The sequence below is a fragment of the Metopolophium dirhodum genome, chromosome 9, assembly GCF_019925205.1.
Source record: "Metopolophium dirhodum isolate CAU chromosome 9, ASM1992520v1, whole genome shotgun sequence".
In the NCBI taxonomy this organism is placed as follows: domain Eukaryota; kingdom Metazoa; phylum Arthropoda; class Insecta; order Hemiptera; family Aphididae; genus Metopolophium; species Metopolophium dirhodum.
In genome coordinates this window covers 18425034-18445723 of record NC_083568.1, presented here as the reverse complement: position 1 = coordinate 18445723, position 20690 = coordinate 18425034, and the positions used below count along the sequence as shown (strand labels likewise).

At 29.4% G+C, this 20690-nt stretch overlaps 3 protein-coding genes across 3 annotated transcripts in view; 1 reads left to right on the top strand and 2 right to left on the bottom strand.

The window, feature by feature from the left end:
- The window catches only part of LOC132952937 (uncharacterized), an 83067-nt gene extending 77635 nt beyond the window's left edge, over nucleotides 1-5432 (top strand). The window contains exon 5 of the mRNA XM_061025465.1: nucleotides 3361-5432. Within this exon, the coding sequence (XP_060881448.1) occupies nucleotides 3361-3478 (118 nt within the window). The 3' untranslated portion in view covers nucleotides 3479-5432. The remainder of the gene's footprint in view (nucleotides 1-3360) is intronic.
- A 2798-nt stretch (nucleotides 5433-8230) lies between these two features.
- On the bottom strand, nucleotides 8231-9878 carry LOC132951788 (BTB/POZ domain-containing adapter for CUL3-mediated RhoA degradation protein 3-like). The gene is made up of 5 exons (XM_061023749.1): nucleotides 9579-9878; nucleotides 9206-9465; nucleotides 9061-9113; nucleotides 8782-8989; nucleotides 8231-8701 (listed from the first exon to the last, which is right to left on the bottom strand). The coding sequence occupies exons 1-5, from the start codon at nucleotides 9751-9753 to the stop codon at nucleotides 8510-8512; spliced, it is 888 nt and encodes a 295-aa protein (XP_060879732.1). The 5' UTR covers nucleotides 9754-9878; the 3' UTR covers nucleotides 8231-8509.
- Nucleotides 9879-11048: 1170 nt separating this feature from the next.
- On the bottom strand, nucleotides 11049-20480 carry LOC132951787 (endoplasmic reticulum resident protein 44). Its single transcript, XM_061023748.1, has 8 exons — nucleotides 20353-20480; nucleotides 16316-16420; nucleotides 16169-16241; nucleotides 15516-15671; nucleotides 13128-13306; nucleotides 12927-13042; nucleotides 12565-12860; nucleotides 11049-12495 (listed from the first exon to the last, which is right to left on the bottom strand). Exons 2-8 carry the CDS (start codon nucleotides 16373-16375, stop codon nucleotides 12146-12148), a joined length of 1230 nt encoding a protein of 409 aa, XP_060879731.1. The 5' UTR covers nucleotides 16376-16420; nucleotides 20353-20480; the 3' UTR covers nucleotides 11049-12145.
- Between the last annotated feature and the right edge of the window lie 210 nt (nucleotides 20481-20690).

Here is a 20690-nt window from a genome sequence, read left to right as displayed (position 1 = left end):
ACATCTCATAGGTCAAAATGGAAATGAATAGATTTTTAAACGTTTTTATCATTGAAGTAAAAAATGAATTTAACGTATCTATTGATTACAAACTACAAAATTGACTCATTATCCGATTTTCATTTTAAACAAAACTTTTTTAATTCACTGGCATTGCCAATATTAGTAATAATCACAGGTGTATTATCAGTTAAGCTTAAGAAACGTGCATCACTATTTTTAATTTAACGATCAAAGTTTTTTGCCAACCAAAATATATCTATGCTTTTTCTCAAATTGTTATTCTCTCGTCTTGCGATTTAAACATCTATATAGATCAGCTTTCAATTGATACACGCTGAAGATACATCACTCGATCACGCATATCACACATTGTCACCTTTCTTACAAGTATAATATTTATATTAGATAGAGGAATAGGGCAATAATACTATTCTAGCAAATTGTTTTAGAATTAGATATATAATAATTTAAGCAATTAACGACTTAGTATCAGTAACTAATAAAACTGGTGACTTTGATTACATATTTTCGTGTTATTATTTTTCGTTTGTTATCATTACCTACCTACCTACGATTATTGAGACGAATAGAACATTTATAATGTTTTACAGCATTTTCACCAGTCAATTACCTGTCTAATCCCTAACATCGAACGGCGGGTGCGAGTATTTTTTATCATAGATAATAGACATTTAAGTGGTATTGTGGTATATAATATTACCCCTGCTGGCTGCAGCCATCACAGGATTGATGTAAACGAATTATTACTGCAGTATACGGGTACATACGTTTCGAATTTTCACGTATTTGATATTCGTATAATGATATTTTACCAAAAATAGGTATATAAATATCTCGCACATTGTCATAAACTATAATAATATATCATTAATATATATAGTGAACATAATTTGAAGACCACCACACGAGACACGAGTTATATGTTAAATGTCTCGTGGGAGGATGTTACTATTATTATTATTTATTATCATTATCATTTATTATACTATTATAATACGAAATTGTTTTATTAATCTGTTTCTGTAGAGTCTACATAAAAACAAATATCTATAGTACGACAAACAAACTGTATAATATTTTGTTTTGGATTACTAATACATACTAGATAAACTGGTAAAGCTTCTGTTTTTTAAATAAGACCCCCCCCCCCCCTTCTACTGTAAATTATTTAGTGGATAATTTTTCTGAAAATGTTGATGCATCAAAATCAAATTTCGATCGAGAGTTTAGTTTTCGAGTTAATAATTTTGTAGGTAAATACTAAGGACAATTATTGATAGGTCTATGATAATGGGTTACTATTGTAATCAGAATTTAAATTAATTTTATTAGAGGAAAGTATAATGGGGATGAGCATGCTAGGTGCATCAACCCGTTTTTGTTTCTCAGTAATGCGGGTTTATAATCATGATATATTTCAATAATAATAAAAAAAAAAATAATTTTACCCGAGCCCCGAATCCGAAACGATGTTATATTAAAATCACGTTTCTCCGAATTCGATTACATATTATTATATTAAGTACATTATAATATTATATATTCATGCAGTATAATAATCGCCTTAATATGCACATCACAGTATAAATTCGGCGGAAATCGTATAATACATGGTACCTACGCCTATATTATAGTACCTATATTCGCAATAATAATATTATAATCAAAAATATAAACTTCCCGCGGTCGCGGCCTGCGCTCGAGTGTTCGATTTATTAGCATTAATACGCTATTGTTGTATGGTTAGGTACAACATTACTTCATAACGTACACTCCAATGTCCTGTCTATAAAGGTATTATTATTATTATAGTATACGCCCGCCACATGTGTATATGAATCGCACGCGCACTACATAATATAAGCACGCGATAATCCCGCAGCAGCGACCAGCGAAATCATATATGTATTTATTTTACTTTCGTTTGTTCTGCAAAACTTTCGTTTATATACAAGTATATAATAATAATAATAATAATAATAATATACGCTGCAAAAGCCGGCGGAACTACGACAAAGCGTTTATTGTCGTCGGTCGTCTAGCGGGCGGAATATTCCATCTATAGTCTATATTATTATTATTATTATTATTATATTTATGTGTGTGTGTGTGTGTGTGTGTGTGTGTATATATTATATATTGTATAATGTATATATATATATGTGTGTGTGTGTGTGTGTGTGTGTGTGTGTGTGTGTAGATATATATTTAATATAGTTGTCGCAGATGGAACCATCGTTTTCCCCTCGTCCTTATGGCGCTTACGCCATGTACGTATTACTGCTTGTTATAGTGTTACGACGACTGCAGCGCAGAGGAATTGGGACCAATTTAATTTCGTCCGAGTGTTGCGGAGTGCCGTCCAAAAATGTAGTTTTGACGAAATCGTCGCCGACTCTGTGAGCTATTGGGCATTTGAACGGGCTCTCGTTTACAGAATAATATATAATGTTATGTATTTATGTAATTGTCAGCTTTTTAAATCGTAGACGTTGTCGTCACTCTGCGTGTACAATATTATTTACTATACATTCGATGGCCGGAGAGCTGACATTCTTTGGAAAGTCTACAAAGTTCCGCGTCATAATATTTGCATAAAAAAACTTGGTTTCCTATAGGTACCTATGTATAACTTAATATAATTTTGAGGGGAAGGAAGGCGCGCAAACTCGAACACTCACAAAAACAAATATAATATTATGTAATTTTTATTGAAGTACAAAACGATTGCGACGGTATTTACCGAAAATAATAATTATTATTGGCATTATTTTCTAAATCTTAGACGAAAATTATATACATTGTATTTACTTGATGAATATTGAGAACTTGGTATCCTCTATTTGGCCATATACCGATTACACTCTATTATTATCATCGGAAGTTATCACTATATATTATTGAATTGTATAGAAGCTGCTGGATTATTATAATATGTTAAATCCTAGAAAAACGTTACGAAAAAATGCGTTTTAAACTGTGTACACTCATCCTTTAAACGTTTTAAAAATGTATTCGCAGTGCGTATTAAGTATGCACCTACAGGCTACAATATACACGAACATATTATTATAGTAATAATATATTATATTTAAAAAATATATACCTATATACTATAATAGCTAGGTATATGAGAAGTGAGAACAAATATATTAATTTAGATGAAAATATTATTCGAAGTTGAGTCTGAAGTACTTAGGTGTATGATATAAATAATATAAAAGAATATTACAAGTGGTTTTTAAAGAAAAACATTTTTTTTTAAAAATTTTTTTTGATACGTACAATAATATTTTTAAAAATTATTTACAATTTTTTTTTTTTTGTTATAAACAGCGATCCTATTACGCCGTGGGACAAGTCGGCCGGTCACCGAAGTCCGTCTACATCGCATGTCTTGTTGCTGACCGCCGTGGCCGCGATAGCGTCCATGTTGGCCGCCAACTCGATTTAAACGCCTACACCGACCATATCCACCTGCACTTCCATCGCTACGCCTCCGATGCCGCGAAAGACTCCCGTTACGCGGAGGTTCTCTCTTTTTCTCATAACCATATGAAAGTACCTAAGTAATTTTTTTTTTTTATGCAAATCTGTGCGATTGCGCATTTCTTTACCCAGCGGTGACCGTAAGGCAACCGCAACGAAGCACAATATTATGCCCTATATTTACACTGGTTAATACCTACTTAACCCTCAGTAACCGTATAGGTATATTAGGTATACGTGACGACCATAACACGAACAAGTGTTTAGGTTGGCGCGTGCCTATATTATATTATGTTTAATTGTCCTCATCCCGAGCGCGCACAGCTACAGACAAAAATGAATAACAATTATTATAATGATATTATCACACAGTTAAAATCTGAAAATACGTTTCATATATAGGCGTCACTATACGGAGTGGGAGGGGGACTTGATAGGGGTTAAGTCCTTCTCAGTTTTCCTTTAAGACCCCCTTCATAAAAATGTGATTTACGATTATATCATTCTTTGCGAGGCTTTAAAAAAAATAAAGTTTTTTTTTTTAAAAAAAAATCATTATTATCATTAAAACCTTACGCAACCACTCCCCTGCCCATCCTCCCCAAAATAAAAAATGCTGACCTAGTTTCGACTAAGGTATTACGTAGGTAGTAGATACACACTCGTCGGACTATACCCACATACATTACACCAACATAAATATATAGCCATATATAGGTGTTGGTACTTGGTAGATATTATGTAACACGATATTATTATTTTAAACGGTATATCGCGTTGCAATATTTATGACGAAGACGCCTTTGATATTATATAACATTTTTTTTCCGAATCGTCAAGACACTTTAGAATATGCATAGAAATTGATGTAGCACGTGCGGAAACGTCTATTATATTATTATTATTATTATTATTATTATTATTATTTATATTAGCTATTATTATTTTTTTAATTAACATTATTTTATTATTATAATAACCTATTACTTTTAGCGCTGAACATATAAATTATAAATTATATTATTATTATTATTATTAAATATTGAATTGTACATATATATTATATATATTGATATACATTAAAATCGTGTTCTCGCTTATATTTGTATTAGTCGATATCGGTTTTCTTTTATACATAATAATTTATTTACCAAACGTTATTGTCATCGCACGTATAAAATATGTCAAATCATCGTATAAAACTGTATTCGGGGAGCAAACTATTTAATAATATTAGTATATTACAGTATACGTAATACGGATTATGCCAATTACCTATATGAATATATTATAATAGCATTAATAGGTAATAAATATTACAAATATTTTAAGTTTTAAATGCATTTATAAGTTCACATGATATACATATATAAATATGAAAAGAACTATTGTACTTAAAAGATAATAATAATAATATTATTATACATCTATTCGTTAAGCCCGTGAACTGGTTTTTGTTTTATATACCGAAGAAAATAATTCAAAAAATAAATTATCTAAAACGCGATGATCCTCTCGTCGGGCATACGTCCCCATACGTCACCCCCATCGTTATTGTACGAGCCCAATTTTACCAAAATTGTTTTTCCTTTCTATATATTATATTATTATTATATTACGTTTATAATATGTCTATATTATATTATATATTATTATAATTTATATTAGTAATGTATAGGAATTATTATTATAATATTATCATTGCGCAATTATATATATCTTACAATATTATTATCCACGTAGTTAGGACACTATATTATTATATAATTTATCTTACACAACTATATAATATATATATATGTATAAGCCACCTAGGTATACGGTATTTTCATATTTATATAAATTGTAGGTGTACGCTCGAACCGTTTTAGACATTTTAGTCAAATATACGAATAAAATAATAAATTGTGATTGAGAAATCGACGGATTATATTATTGTCAACCCGGCATATTATATATGCTTTGGTTATCACTCCTTGAAAAATAAAAATATCCTATACTCATCATCACGAACTATACTGAGAATATACTGAGATATCTTGGTTCGTGCTCATCGGTCATCACCTATATAGACTCATATGGTCGTGTTTACAATTTTTTCGTCATCGGGCATAGTTGCACTGCACACCCTTTAGAATATCAATATTTAACGTTATATTTTATGTGCATTTTTCACTCGTAGTAAGTAATTTTTTTTTCCTCTAACGGTTATAGGTAACTATTGAGCAATTTCAAGCTTTTTTCCTAAAAAAAATTTTTATTCGATAATCATATTATATTATTATGTATAATAAATCACAATAATATTACCAACATTTGTTAGTTTTTTTTTTCTCGTTAATTTCTCCGATTGAATCTCATTAGTTATTGTAGCTTATATTATTATGAATTAATAAAAATCTTTCGAATGCTATTCCTCCAAAGTCCTCGCCTTGTCACTAATACTGTTGTGATCTACTCGTGCGAAGTCGATTGTGCGATATCGATTCGTCGTAAATGTTGTACTGTCGACTGAACCGGACGAGATGTCAAAAATGAATACATTTTAAGGGTCGCGAAATATTGCGATTGTTATGTCTTTGGACTGATGATATCTAGAACATTTCGTTAAACAGACAATTATTATTTTGTTAAATATAGGTTTTTTGTAGCCGCGGAAGTTTCACTGAATAAAATATAATTACGTCTGTCGTATATAGTGAAAGACGTGAGTGGCGATTGCCCGGTTTACGCCACTGAACGTATTATCGTTATATTATATTATACTTAACGCTATTGTATACCCACATTGTTATATTGCGTGGACGGCGGACATTCTAATAATGAACACTTTTCGTCCAAAACAATGACGGCGTGCACGGTCGCAGCCGAGAGACGATAATGATGTTTGAGCGACGTCGCGCAATGGCGATCGGCGGATGTGCACCGAAACGGCCGAGTTATCGTATTGTTAGACATTTGGGGGGCACCCTGCCGTACCCACCTGAGATGGGTTCACTCAATACACGTGCAATGCAAGCGAGGGCTGTCTGTGAGTATATTCTACGACGATAAACGGCCCATATATGCCCATTTGATGCCGGCCATTTCGTCTGGGTATTGATTTTACAGAGATATCTTTTCCCGTGGATACCGCTAGGTACCTTTTCGGGCAGGATATCCATTATTATATTATGATATACTCGCAAAAATATTAAATTGAATGAATACCAATATTATATTATTACGATTATCAATTATAACAGTGCGGACCCTATTGTATTCAACATTTTAGTAAAAAAAGTAATAAAGTAACAATGAGGATGACGTACCTATCGTACTAGATTCACGTTCAAAATAAAACTCATGTTAACAGTTCTCTTTACAAGAAATGAATTATCAAAAAAATAGTTATTAGTTTTAATACTATCCTAGATAATATATACTAATTACTATATAGGTAATCTGCTTAAACATATGAGTTGTAAACACATTTTTTTTTTCAGTTTTTATTTTTTTTGTTATTATAGATATCATACATCAATCGCATTTCTAAACTTATGTATTTTTTTAATTTTTTATATAGGTAAGTGTAATTACATCATTTTAATTATTAAAATAATTTCAAAATTTACTTTAAAATCCTGTATAATTTTTTTAATCAATTATCGCTAGTTGATTAGTCATTTTAATTTGTAATGTTGGGTTGGTATTTAAATGTAATATGTCCAACAACTTTTTAATGTTAATAATGACAAAGTTTAGTAGCAGTAGTGAGCACTAAGTTTGGTTTCCTGAAAATCTTTATCCGAGAATTTGATTATTTCCCAGAAATATAATTTTTTATTAATTTGTATTGCATCATTTGATAGTTACCTTTCTGCGGTATTTCCGTTTTACTTATATTTAAAAGTGAGCTTTTGAATGTTTAAAATTGTAAATAATTATATTAAAGAAATAAAAAAAGGCTGATTTATTTTAAATGTTTTATTATTATTATCTTGTAAAAAAGTTATAGGATTAAATTGTTATTTAGTACCTAAAATAATAATAATTATTTATTAATTCAATCAAGTTAGATTTACAGTTACTAAAATTATTTTTTAAGATAATAATTTTGGACTTGTTTACCACTGAGGGAAACTCCTTGTTGGTGAATACTGTACAATGTGCAAATGGATTTTTGTTATTCAATTGCACAGTTACAACTAAAACAGTTTATATATCAAAGAAAATTTCTAGGAGCACAGTGTTGTAGATTTTACCATATCCAGGTTTGATAAATTGTATAATAATATTTTAGTTAGATTTTCAATGACATTTATCACTTTCAAGAAAACAAAATAATAAAATCTTATTCATATATAGTCAAAGGATAAATAAAATATGATTAATTAACTAAACTTATTGGATATATAAACACCATTAACGAATGTAGGTAAACTCGAATCTATGAGTTTCTGAAGATATTATGCTGTTTATGAGACCTATATTTAAACCATCTGTGGTAAACTGTTCACTTAAATAAAATGTATGAAGCAAATAATCTAATTTTATTGGTGGTTAAATCTGAATTTTTAAATTAAAACTCTATGTTTTTGTATTAAAAGGTATTATCTTAAAATCATTAACTGTTCTGATATTTTCTGATCAAATATCAACTTAATTAGTTATTAATTTATACATTTTAAAAATAATGTCAGATTAATATTTTCGAAATGAATAACAAACTAAACTATTTAATTAAAAAAAATAATATTATATTTGAGTTTTGTTGTAATCTTAACTATTAGGAAGACAACCTTTAACAAACAAAACTTTTACAAAATTTAATTAAGATAATATATCTTCAGTTTTGTTACAGCAGTCAACAATTTACAGGGAACTATTATTATTATTATTACTATTATTATTAGTTAGGCTTTTTTGATATAAAAATCAATTATATAAAAATACAAATATTTAAAAACCAATAAACAGCAGCAATTTACAACTACAATCATAGTGTTCAGTTGTTTTATAATGTGCTGGTCGTACTATTCTCCCACTGTAAGTCTGACCATTGACTTGAACAAGAGCAACGACAATTACCATTTGAACTTGATGTAGCCTCTATTAGTTCGTGTTCCTGTACAGACTTGTTGATCCGTGTGTCCAACAACATGACATTCATGGTCTCTTCAAGTATACGTGTCTCTGGAAAATCGACCTATAATAAATCAACAGGTTATTGTACGTCTTATGTGCGCTGAAAATATGAGAAAACATTAGTATTAATATGAGCCTAACCTTTGTGTGTTTTTTGTCTGTAGCGTACACTATTGAAGTGCAACACACTTCAGCAACTTTTTTTACTGCTCCCCCGGGACCATAAAACGTCCAACAGCAGATTTCATTTGATCCAATGACGTCTTTAATGAACAGACCGCGCTCTCTATGTTTTTCCGCCAGTTTATCGAACAGCTCAATGTTTTTCAACAAATTATCGTCCGATGCCCTGTTGCATAACAAACTCATCATAATCATTCTTGTGGTTTGTTAATAAGATGTATTAATGCAAAAACATACCCTGTATAAGAATATTTGTTGTTATGACGATTAATCGCAAATTTCACCACCGGCTAGTTGAAAAAAATATTCAAAACCATGTAGGTTAAATGCAAGTGTTCATTATCTACATATTTTTTTTTAACTATCGAAATGAAACAAATACCTTTGACGATACGGATATCAATTTCTGGGCTTCATTCTGGGATGTTATCAATGTGACCCACGTTATGTTTGTGTTACGGTTTCTTTTCTTCTGCAATGCCTGTTCACATGCCTCGTGCAGCTCCGTAACGCCGTAATACTTGGTTTCGGCCAGTATCTCGGATATCTCCACGCACGTCTCGGGTAACGGTACAGTTCCGTCTCGCAGGAAGTTGAGTATGGTGCCAAAGTGTTTGCCACAACGGTCGATAAACACCCATCCTGTCGGTGGAAAAAAATAAAAATTAATCGGTGACGGCCATTGGCCGGTGAGTTACATACATAATATCATAATTGATAATCAGACAACATTCAACGACGACTGCAATAGGTACCTTCGGATTCCAACGTTTCAGCATTTTGGGCCGCTTCCGACAGAACCATATCGCGTAGCTTCGAGTCAAGTTTTGAGAGCGTCGTCACAGTCGTGTAGAACAACGACCCGCCGATGTTCAACTTGACATAATTGGAGATTTCCGATTTCGGTTCGTTTGCCGCCGTAGCACCCATCGTAAATCGAACACACGGTGAGCGCGGCCTAACAATATTTTTAATATTTGTTATGTTATTTTAATTTATTTGACGAAAATGTTTATTAACTTCATTTTTATAGTTTGTTATTATTATTTGTTCTTATCAGCTTCATGATAACTGATAAGAGCATTTTGACGTTCCGGTACGCACAACTACAGGCAACAGCTGCTGACGACACCTATTACCTTTAGAATCTAAGGCTTCGATCACGGACTAATCTTAGGGTGTTTAGGGTGAAGTTATCCGGTAAAGTATACAAAGTTTACGGTACTTATGCAAAGCCTTACAATAAGTCTATGGGTAAAGTGTGAGGACGTTATACCTACATTTGTTGTCTCCGTCTTACAAGTGCGTGACATAGCAAATTGCACGGCTAAATGCTTATTTAGCCATTGTAAATTGTAAGCTCAGCAGAACACGTTTAGCTCCGTTAGTTTAAAAATTAGAGTGAATTGACTTCTTACAAAATTTAAAGGTAAGATAGAAGGTATTATCTGAGCAGTCTCTTCGGCTTTTTATTATATTTTAATTATAAAGCGTGTTCAGAGTATTTTAAAATTTTAAATTATTTGTACATAATAAAATACTCATAACTCCCTAACCTAACCAATTATTTGAATTATTATTACGAGAATTTAGACTAGGAAAAAAAAAACGAAGATATAATAGTATGATTTAAGAATAGTTTTAAGAAGTCATTATTTATTAAACCATTATATAGTAGCTACGAGCGTATAATCATTTATGTAGCTAAAATAAATTAAACATAATATTATTATAGTTCATACGTAACGTTGTCCCGAACTCCCGACTACCCTCATTTTGACCATCGGCCGTTTTTGTTGTTTTTATTATCAATAAACGATGGAGGCGTCGCTGAAGTAATACGAAAGTAATTCTCGCGGCGTCGTCGGTTCAAAACTCAAAAAAAAAGAAAAGATATATCATATTTAGGAAAATTTCAATATTTAATATTTTTTTTTGCAAACGAAGACATTTTTAACCATACCAGAAGTAAAAACAGACCATAGAGTCCTAAGTGGCTAATTCTGTTAAATGGGAAGACAAACCTTAGTTTGGTAGTAGTACTTACAGACAAAATTCTGGGTCAACTAGTATAAGAAATACACATGTCTACCAATGGTGTAAATGTCGCTTGGTTTCCAGAGACCGACTATTTTTTATGCACATACAAAGTTACATTCAAAAGTAAAAACCAAATCTTATAGAAGGCAAAGGTATTATTTGATAATTAGAACGTAATTGGAAAATACATTTTCATCAGTATAATATTTTATTTTTTACATTAATTGAAAACTTTGTATCGAAAATAATATCTGTAAAACAATAATATTTTACAAAGGTATAAAATATTAATAATCTGTTAAAAATTAAATAATTTAAATTCATTATTTTACAATAATCATGTTAAACAGCGGGTTATAAGTCTTCATTATACTTGTTTATTTATGTAAAAGATATAATATAGGCGATACACCAAGCATTCGTGCTTTGTGATTCACCTTGCGTACATATATTAATATATATATATATCAATGATTATCAAAATAAAGATGTGCTGCACGCTGCCAATCAGGTATAATTCATCAGCATTCAATTATTATCTTATTAAAATATATATATTACATATATAAATGCTTCTAGAATACAATTATTTATCATAATTAGTAATTACAAGAACTAGTACTTAATTATAATTTTCTAGGCAGGCGTAAAATTGATAAATGGAATTTCTTTTGACCAAAGTTCATTAATCAAATCTAAAGTTGTATCAGTTCTGTCAAATTGATACACTTTTGTTATACCAAACCAGTACTATGTAAAAATTATTTTTAACATAATTTTTCTCTGAACGTACAATACATAATATATATTTAATATAATACAAAATGAGTATTTAAAGTCATAATTTAAAGCACTCAAAGATCTCAGAAAACTTTCTTTAAAAAAATACAGGCCAATATCTAATTTAGTATAACAGTGTTATTATCTTAATCGCTAATTGTGCATAGGCATTGAGATGGCAAAATAACAGATATTATCCTAAAAATAGAATGACATTTAAATAGTTAATCAATTATGTACACATAATAATATAATTTGAATGGATACCAGCACCTTATGATGATAATCAAAATATTACAATATGATAAAAATGGAACAATCGGTATGAGATACGGACAAAAAATTGGAAGGAAAAACAATAATAATAAAGTAATTAATGGTAAATTTTAAAATACGAACAAAAATAAAATAAAATGATTCACATGGGAAATAAATTTAATAACTTAATAGTTAAAACTATGTCGGGCAGTTATAGTTCGATACGCCACATAGTATCGTTAAGCTATAATTCTTCTTTTAATAATGTGTAACGATTTTTAGATGGTGCCAGTTTCTTAAAAGTAGATTCTGGTGGCATCGTCTGTTCAGCAGGTTGGTTATGACCATGGATTACTTCTATGGCAGAAATTTCCTGAGGACCCAAATGATATTCTCTATGTAATTTACCGGAGTACAAATCATCGATGAATGTTTTCAGATGCTCGTGGTTTTTGTAATCGCTTTTTGTTGGGAACTGATACATGTGTTTGAAACTATCAATGACGACTACAGGTAAATCAGTATGTCGTTTCCCCAGGTGCTGTAATGGATGTGCAAACTTGACGCCGTCGGCCGTCAAAAAGTTAACGCGTTCTGAAACAATAAAAAATTAAAGTTGACCCACAGTACTTAATATTATTATAATAAATTGTCAACACTTACGTTTCTCTTGTATTAAATATGTGCCAACAATTTCTTTGAACAGCTTAATGGACTCCAAGTCATCAGGATGATAGAAAAATAGTAAGAATGGTAATCCTTCTTCTGTGATTTCTTCAGCATTCTCAAACGTTATTTCGCGTACTAATGGTAAGCAATTGTCTGTCGCCCATATATTTAGCGAATCATAATCGGCTGAATTTCCTCTAAAAGTGTGATGCTCAGATTTGGGAGATGCCCGGTCAGGTCTGAATTCTATTATCGTTTCGTTGGGCGGATGCATAGCACGGAATGTTTCACTAGAAAACAAAACTTTCTTGTTGCATTGTTGATATTGAAATACAAAACGGATTAATAATAGTTACCCAACTCCAGCATAAAAAAGACAATCATCTTTGAGATTTGTTGCCACTTTTCTAAATACTTGGTATTCTTGAGAATCTTTGTTTTCAAAGTATCCAATTACAACTCTTGACTTCACCTAGAGATAAAGATTAATGTAAAAAAAAAAAAAAACAAGAGTAGATACTTATATTGTATATTTGTATAGGTAACGTTAAACTTACATCAGCCGCGGCAAACAAGCTGGACACTTCTTGTATCGGGTCTTCAAGCTGTTTTTGTACAAACGACACAAATGCATCAACTGATCGCTTACCCCTATATTCTCTTTTAGCTGGTTGGCCATTGATTAATACTTTTAAAGTAGGATATTTAGTAATTTGAAATCTAGATGCAATGGAAGCTGAAAATAATTATTTACCATAAGTATAAATAGTTTTTAGCGGCTGTATTTGTATTTCTATTACAATTTTTTTTATTATTGAAATAATTTATTCTATACTACATACTCTATACATTTAATGGCCTTGGAACACCTGTACATACAATAATTGCACAACTACCATATGTGTTATATTATATTATGATGCTAATTTAATTACTAAATTATTTAACTAAAGGTGCTGCATACAAAATAATTTTATCCAAACCTTCATTGTAAAACAAGTTTTCCTTAAATAGAAAATCAACAACATTTTAATTTCTTGGGTTTAATTCATTAGCTAAGCTAATGACATTTTCTAATTGTATATTCATATTATTATACATTTATGTATAATAATATGAATTAATAAACAAACAATAAATAAACACACAAGTATAATATAACAATGATATGAGAAATGTGGAAATTTTAAGTTTAAACATAATATACTGAAACTTAAAGAAGTTAATTTTCTAATTAAAAAAACACTATTATTTTAGCACTTACAACTTTTTTTTAAAGTATTCATTTATTCTGTTAAGGATGTGTACCATACAAGGAAAAAAATATTAATTTGTATATAATTTGTTATACATTTATAAATAAACTTAAAAGAAACCTCAAGATCAAATTTACTTGAAATTATAATAATTAACTGATAAAATTTTTTTAATAAGTTGGACATTTCATAAGCATAATTATAATCTCAACAGGGCACTTAATAATGGTTATAAAATTATATGTATAGCTAAACACTCATCTTAATTGTAAGTGTTTTTGTGTCTAGTTAAAAGTATTACATTAAAATAAACATACAAAATATGATTAATCACAATAAATAATAAAATATACACATTTAAGAATACTTAAGAAAACGCCGTACCAGCATGTGTTGTCTTACATACGATATAGCAAATTTTCGTTTGCCGGTTTAAATAGTGTGCTGTTAGTTTTGATATTTGACTAAATTTATCTATTATCAACATTTAAGATAAGAACATTATCTGTATTCTCACATTGGTTTTTTATGAAATTTAAATTTTTAAGTGAGTTATGAGTATGTAAAATATTAATATTTTAAAATGCTTATAATTCACTTAAGTTTGATAATAGGTCAAATATTTAATATCAAAACTAACAGCACACTATTGAAACTGGTGAACAAAAATTTGATATGCCATATGTGTGTAAGACGGAGACAAGATATGCGGGTGTGACATTCCCTTAATAAGAATATTGTACAAAGAACATTTTATATTGCAAACAATATTGTTATTAGGTATTAAATATGATATAAAATTAAAATCATATTGTGCATTTTTATATATTTTAAAATTTAATTTCTATTTAATTTTAATTTTGAGTGTAAATAACTGTTGTATGAAAAGGGATAGGTTCGAATGAATGATATTAAATACTAACTGTATTATAAAATTAAGTACCTTAATTATATTTATAAAAAAACTTCTAAGACATATTATGTTTAGGATAAAATTAACATTTTTAAGGTTATCTTGAATTGTGCACTGTTGCACACAATAAGAGAACATTTATACATATTAGATAGTAATATACTTAATGATTAACAATAGAATGTAATATGTGTATTTAAATATGCACATATATTAAGTTTTATAACTACTTTCTTGATAGTAAGTTACAGTTAAATTGTAAAGAGAAACAGAATAACATTTATAAAAATTAAGTTTTCTTGTCTTTGACAAAAAAATAGTTTAAAGTTTATAGGTACCAAGAACTAAATATAATTTAGAAACCATTTAATAAAAATAATTAATAATTTTAAAATTCAAGAAATCAATAATATTTAAATTTAACATGATTAATGATTATTATTATTATAAGGATTTGCCACTAAAAACCCTCATCCGGGAACTAGTGGCACTGGCCGGTGCCGGTATTCAAATCACATCAGTGACCAAAGCCAGACACAACATGATTATTATTCATACAAATTACCAATAAAATAAATGTATTAACAACAATTTAAATTTAATTTAGTAGATTATTATTGTTATTATTATCCTTGTTGTTAATAATTTTATTTTTGGTGTTCAATCCAAATTATATACAATTTGAACCATTTTATATTTTAGGTATAAAAAAAACTTTAACTTAAACAAGTTAGGTTAAATCCAAAATTAGAGAAATATTAAATATGATTACTTACTTTCAGTATCACAGTCTACTTTCCCCAACACAACTTTACCGGACTCTGGATAAAGTTCAGAAACTTTTGCAGCAGCTTCTTCAAAGATTGGAGTAAGAATACCACTAAACCGACACCAATCGGCATAGAAGTTTATGATAACTAACTCATTAGATGCTAAAACAAAACAAAAAAATTAATATTAATATTATTAATATAAATTACAGATAAACATTAGACAATTTAGGTGTTACAGTATGTAGTATTTGTTATCAATGAAAGACAACTTTAAGTTTTAACAATATGCTATAGATGAACTTTGCAAAGTTCCTAAGCTCAATTTGGAGATAAAAACAGAATGAACAACATCATACTTTATGGAAATATAAAATATTTGAATTTAAGCGTAAAATATGTGATTTAAAGCAAAAATAAGGTTGGTCATTTTGAGTTTGCCTCCTGCAAGCGTATAGAAACATTTTACAAAGATCGTAGTGTCACTGAAAAATTAAAATATCATAAGAGCTGATATGAATACAATATAGAAACAAATAACTCATAGACACCTACTCAAACTAGAAGTTAAGGCATATAGTTATTACTTTTTTTTAGCAAAATTCTTAATCAATTATGCACTGAATTAAAACAAAATCAACAGATTTGTTAATAATTACCTAGTGTCATGTCAACATTTTGGCTGTTGAGTTTTACAGCATTGCCGGTTACTGGATTGTAGAATAGATAGGCCTAAAAGCAACAATCTGTTAGATAATGTAATACATAGATCAAACGTTCACATGCAACTTGGTCGGTATACTCACGGAAGAAAAAAACAACAGGAACAATTTATTAGCGAATATCTTCCAGTAATTTTGATTCATGGTATTTTGAAAACTATGCTTGAGGTAACATTAGGGTATGAATAGCTGGTGAGAAGAGAAAATAATCTATTATTTCTTTTGCAAGAGAAAACGAGCAACTTCTTGTGGACCGTGTAGATGACAACAACGAGTATTCTGTTCGACGGTGAATTATTTAAATGTTCTGAGGACGGTGAATTTGTGAATAATAATATGTTTTTGGTGATTTTACATTTACCATTATGGACAAAATTTGAAGATATCACAGAAACCCATTACGACGTCATCCGGCGAATGTTCGGTGATTACGACACGTCGATTTATTCCATGATACTGATAACGAAACCGTGGAGAACAAAACGCGACAATCTAACAGCTATATTATCTTAAATCGTGGCACTTCAATGGTCATAGATATTTTGGCGGGGGCACACAATAGAACAGACCGGCCGGCGTCAGTGAGGACGTTTGTCTGGCGTGGTCGTGGCTTCGTTATGTATTTGGCATAGAGTAATATTACTCTATGGTATTTGGTGGTTCGCCGGTGTCGCGGCCGGGTAGGATGGGGTCAAGAGACCCGAAGTTTAGTCGTCATTACCCCGAGTCCGTGGAGATGAACCCCACCAGAGTGCGCAGAGTCTTATGTGCCCCGTCCGCCACAATACTATCACGATTAAAGATAGTATAGCCGTGGATACTATCCATAGCCATGGCCCATAGACCTATCAAACGGAGTTAGTGTATAATAGGTCTATGCCATGGGCCAGGGGCGGATTGGCCTATCGGGAAATCGGAAATCTTCCCGATGGTCCTTGTGAGGTATAGCAATTATTATATTATTATTACAAAAAAAAAAAATATATTTTTATAAATTAAGCATAAAGGGTCAAATTATTTTCAAAATTGTATGGTGTCAAAACATTCAGTGAAATTTTATAGTATCTACATAGTCATTCGTTTTTTGACTACAACAAAATAAGAAAATCGTTACATCATAAGAAATCGAGTGAATATCAAATGTTGTAAAAATATGAATTTCAAACGCTCGTAAAATTTTAATTTGACTTTCTTGTAGACAATTTTTTTGATAAAGGTAGGAAAACTTATGAGGAATCTTGTTTTACATTTTCAAATCTTAGATTTAAAAAGAACATTTTTTATGAATTGCTAACTCAAAATAATTTGCAAATTTTTGCCATTTTCACTTATTTTGTCAATATTTGATCTTTAAATGCTTATAAAAAATTTTCATCTACCTTTGAAGCAATATACTATGAACCTTCTATTAAATTTTCAAGCTTTTTTAACCAACAAATAAAATTTTATTGATATTAAAAAAAAAAAAAAAAAACTAAAAAACATGGAAACTGAAAGTGGCCGTAAACAACTCAAAATAAGTCAAAATATTTGGAAAATGTTATGGTGTAAAAGGTAGAAAATTCTTATATAAACATTCAGTCAAAATGTCATGTAACTACAGTAATTTTTTCTTGAGTTGCACCAAAAACCAAAATCGATTTCATCAAAAATTATTTAGAAATTTAATGTGAAACACTCATTTAAGATGCTTTAAGAACTGATTTAAGAACTTTATGAAACAATATACCCTCCTTAGATCTTAATTAAAAATAATATGGTAACTGGTAAGTGTGTGTCGCTCTGCAGTACAGTAGGTTCCAAGTGGGTGATTGTAATGGATGGATATAAATTTGAATTTTATGATATAATATCCTTTTGTACAAATAAGGATCATTTGTTTTATAGTTTTTAATTTTTAGAAAACCATTTTGCTTAAAAATTCCCGTTTTTCCTTAATTTTAGATTCTGAGCGATGAATGTATTAATTTTATAATGATGCGTGTTTTTGTTTTTATTTTTTTATTTTTGTGTCTGTCATCACATTTTAGGACAGTAAAAATGCTTGGATTTTCTTCAACAGTAACTTTTCTGAAATTTTGACTGAACGTTTATACTAGCATTTTCTATACACCATAACATTTTCCAAATATTTTGACTTATTTTGAGCTGTTTACGGACATTTTCAGTTTCCATTTTTTTTTCTATAAATATCAATAAAATTTTATTTGTTGGTTAAAAAAGCTTGACAATTTAATAGAAGGTTCCTAGGTTATTGTTTCAAAGGCAGATGAAAAAAATTAAAAATCCTTAGTCACAGTTTTTATTTATAAGCATTTAAAGTTCAAATCTTGACAAAATACGGAAAAATCACGAAAATTAGCAAATTATTTTGAGTTGAGAATTCATAAAAATTTTTCTTTTTAAATCTAAAATTTGAAAATGTAATACAAGATTATCCAAAAGTTTGTCTACCTTTATCAAAAAAAAAAAAATGTCTACAAGAAAGTCAAATTAAATTTTTATGAGCGTTTGAAATTGATATTTTTACAACATTTCATATTCACTCGATTTCTCATGTAACGATTTTCTTATTTTGTTGTAATTAAAAACGTATGACTGTAGATACTTGAAAATTTCACTAAATGTGTTTATATTAGCATTTTCCATACACGATAAAATTTTGAAAATAATTTGACTCTTTTTGAGCTGTTTACGGACATTGTCAGTTTTACATTTTTTTTAGTTTTTTTTTTCTATAAATATCAATAAAATTTTATTTGTTGGGTAAAAAGGCGTGAAAATTTAATATAAGGCTCCTGATATATCGTTTTAATAGCAGTTGAAAAATATTAAAAACACATAGGCACAATTTTTTTTAATAAGCATTTAAAGTTAAAATTTTGACAAAATTTATCATATTTATAATTTAATAATTATTTTGTAGTTAAAAATTTATAAAATGTTCAACTTTTATAGCTAAGGATTGAAAATTGAAAACAAGGCTCCACGTAAATAGGTTATATTATATAAATTACTTTTTTCACAATAATATCATCAAATATACTTGGTAATATCATAGGCTGCAGCTTGACTGACTGTATTCGTCAGTAGCAGAGACACGATTGAGCATAAAAAACTCTGCAACGTAGCCATTTTCCATTTTAAGCTATATTATACAAAAATATTTATTTAAATAATTATAATAAGTCAAAATATAACATATCAAAAAAGTAACATGATTTCATAAATCTGTTTGATAATAATAATAATAGTTATGAAAATAATAAAATCAAAATATGGTACGAATTAAAAACAATACTGCATGGTTTATAATAAGTTAAGAATACTATAGAGTATAGGTGATCGAACACTGATATTATTTCCATAGTTATTTTAAATTATAAATTTATAATATTATAAAATAATAAACTACAAAATTTCGGCCACGTGAATGTGGCAACATCGCATAAAATATTTTATGCTCAATCGTGCTTTACCATCGTAAACAATTTTTTTTGTATTATTACCTTGCTATACCTAGTACCTACCTATATTAATGTAATAATATTATATAGGTACGTACACACCTGTTGGCTGTTATAGTTATTATTTTTTGTCAACGTCTAAGCTAGAGCTTTATCAAGGCGTACTATTTACTAAAATCCATAATTAACTGTTCTAATGGACGGTATTTGGGTAATGGCTACAGTGTGCCTACTTAAGCAACTTAATTTTTTTTCCTGTGTCCTATTATAGTTATTGGCCTGCCATTAAATTTACAAACGCTCAGACAGCCAATACATAAAAGTTAAAATATATTATGAAAACAATAATGTTTAACTCGCTTAAAGATAATAATATAATATACTGTATAATATATTAACATGTGTGGAGCATTTAGGCCATAGAACACAATAGGTACCTAATACCTATAGTAGGTACCATATATGGTGTGGAGGTAATGTATATATATTATAGGTTAGGTATGTGCATATATGACAAAACTCAAAAGCTATTTTCTGCAACTTCCGATTTCTTTAATTCATTAAAATTTGAAACATAATAATTATAATAACATATTATAATATACATATACATAACCCTTCAATCCCATACATATATTAAAAACACGTAATTACCTACTATGCTGAAGAATGAAGAAATTGACCTGCTTAAATTTTAGAACATTTTAAATATTAAAAAAAAAAACTCAAAATGTGCCACTGGATTAAAGCTGTAAGTACACGACTGATTTTAAATTCTCTTATACGTAGGTATAATATTACCTATATAATGGCTATATAATGACATTAATGTACAGTTGATTTTTATCAAACTAAATCTGTGAATACTACATATAGTGAACGAACGCAATTTTATTATATGGCCATTAATCATTATATTATATAAACACATTTAGGTACCTCCTAATGCTGTGGGCCAATGGAAACGGGCATTTTAAGTGTTGGTGGAAACG

Bases quoted from the DNA above. Each gene is read 5' to 3' on its own strand.
- LOC132951787 (XM_061023748.1), bottom strand. From the start codon at position 16,375: ATGAATCAAAATTACTGGAAGATATTCGCTAATAAATTGTTCCTGTTG. The intron at 16,242-16,315 runs GTGAGTATACCG...TGTTGCTTTTAG, and splicing joins TCCTGTTGTTTTTTTCTTCC to GCCTATCTATTCTACAATCC. The intron at 12,496-12,564 runs GTAAGTGTTGAC...TTATTGTTTCAG, and splicing joins ATATTTAATACAAGAGAAAC to AACGCGTTAACTTTTTGACG.
- LOC132951788 (XM_061023749.1), bottom strand. From the start codon at position 9,753: ATGGGTGCTACGGCGGCAAACGAACCGAAATCGGAAATCTCCAATTAT. The intron at 9,466-9,578 runs GTACCTATTGCA...TTCCACCGACAG, and splicing joins TGAAACGTTGGAATCCGAAG to GATGGGTGTTTATCGACCGT. The intron at 9,114-9,205 runs GTATTTGTTTCA...TTTTTCAACTAG, and splicing joins TGATATCCGTATCGTCAAAG to CCGGTGGTGAAATTTGCGAT.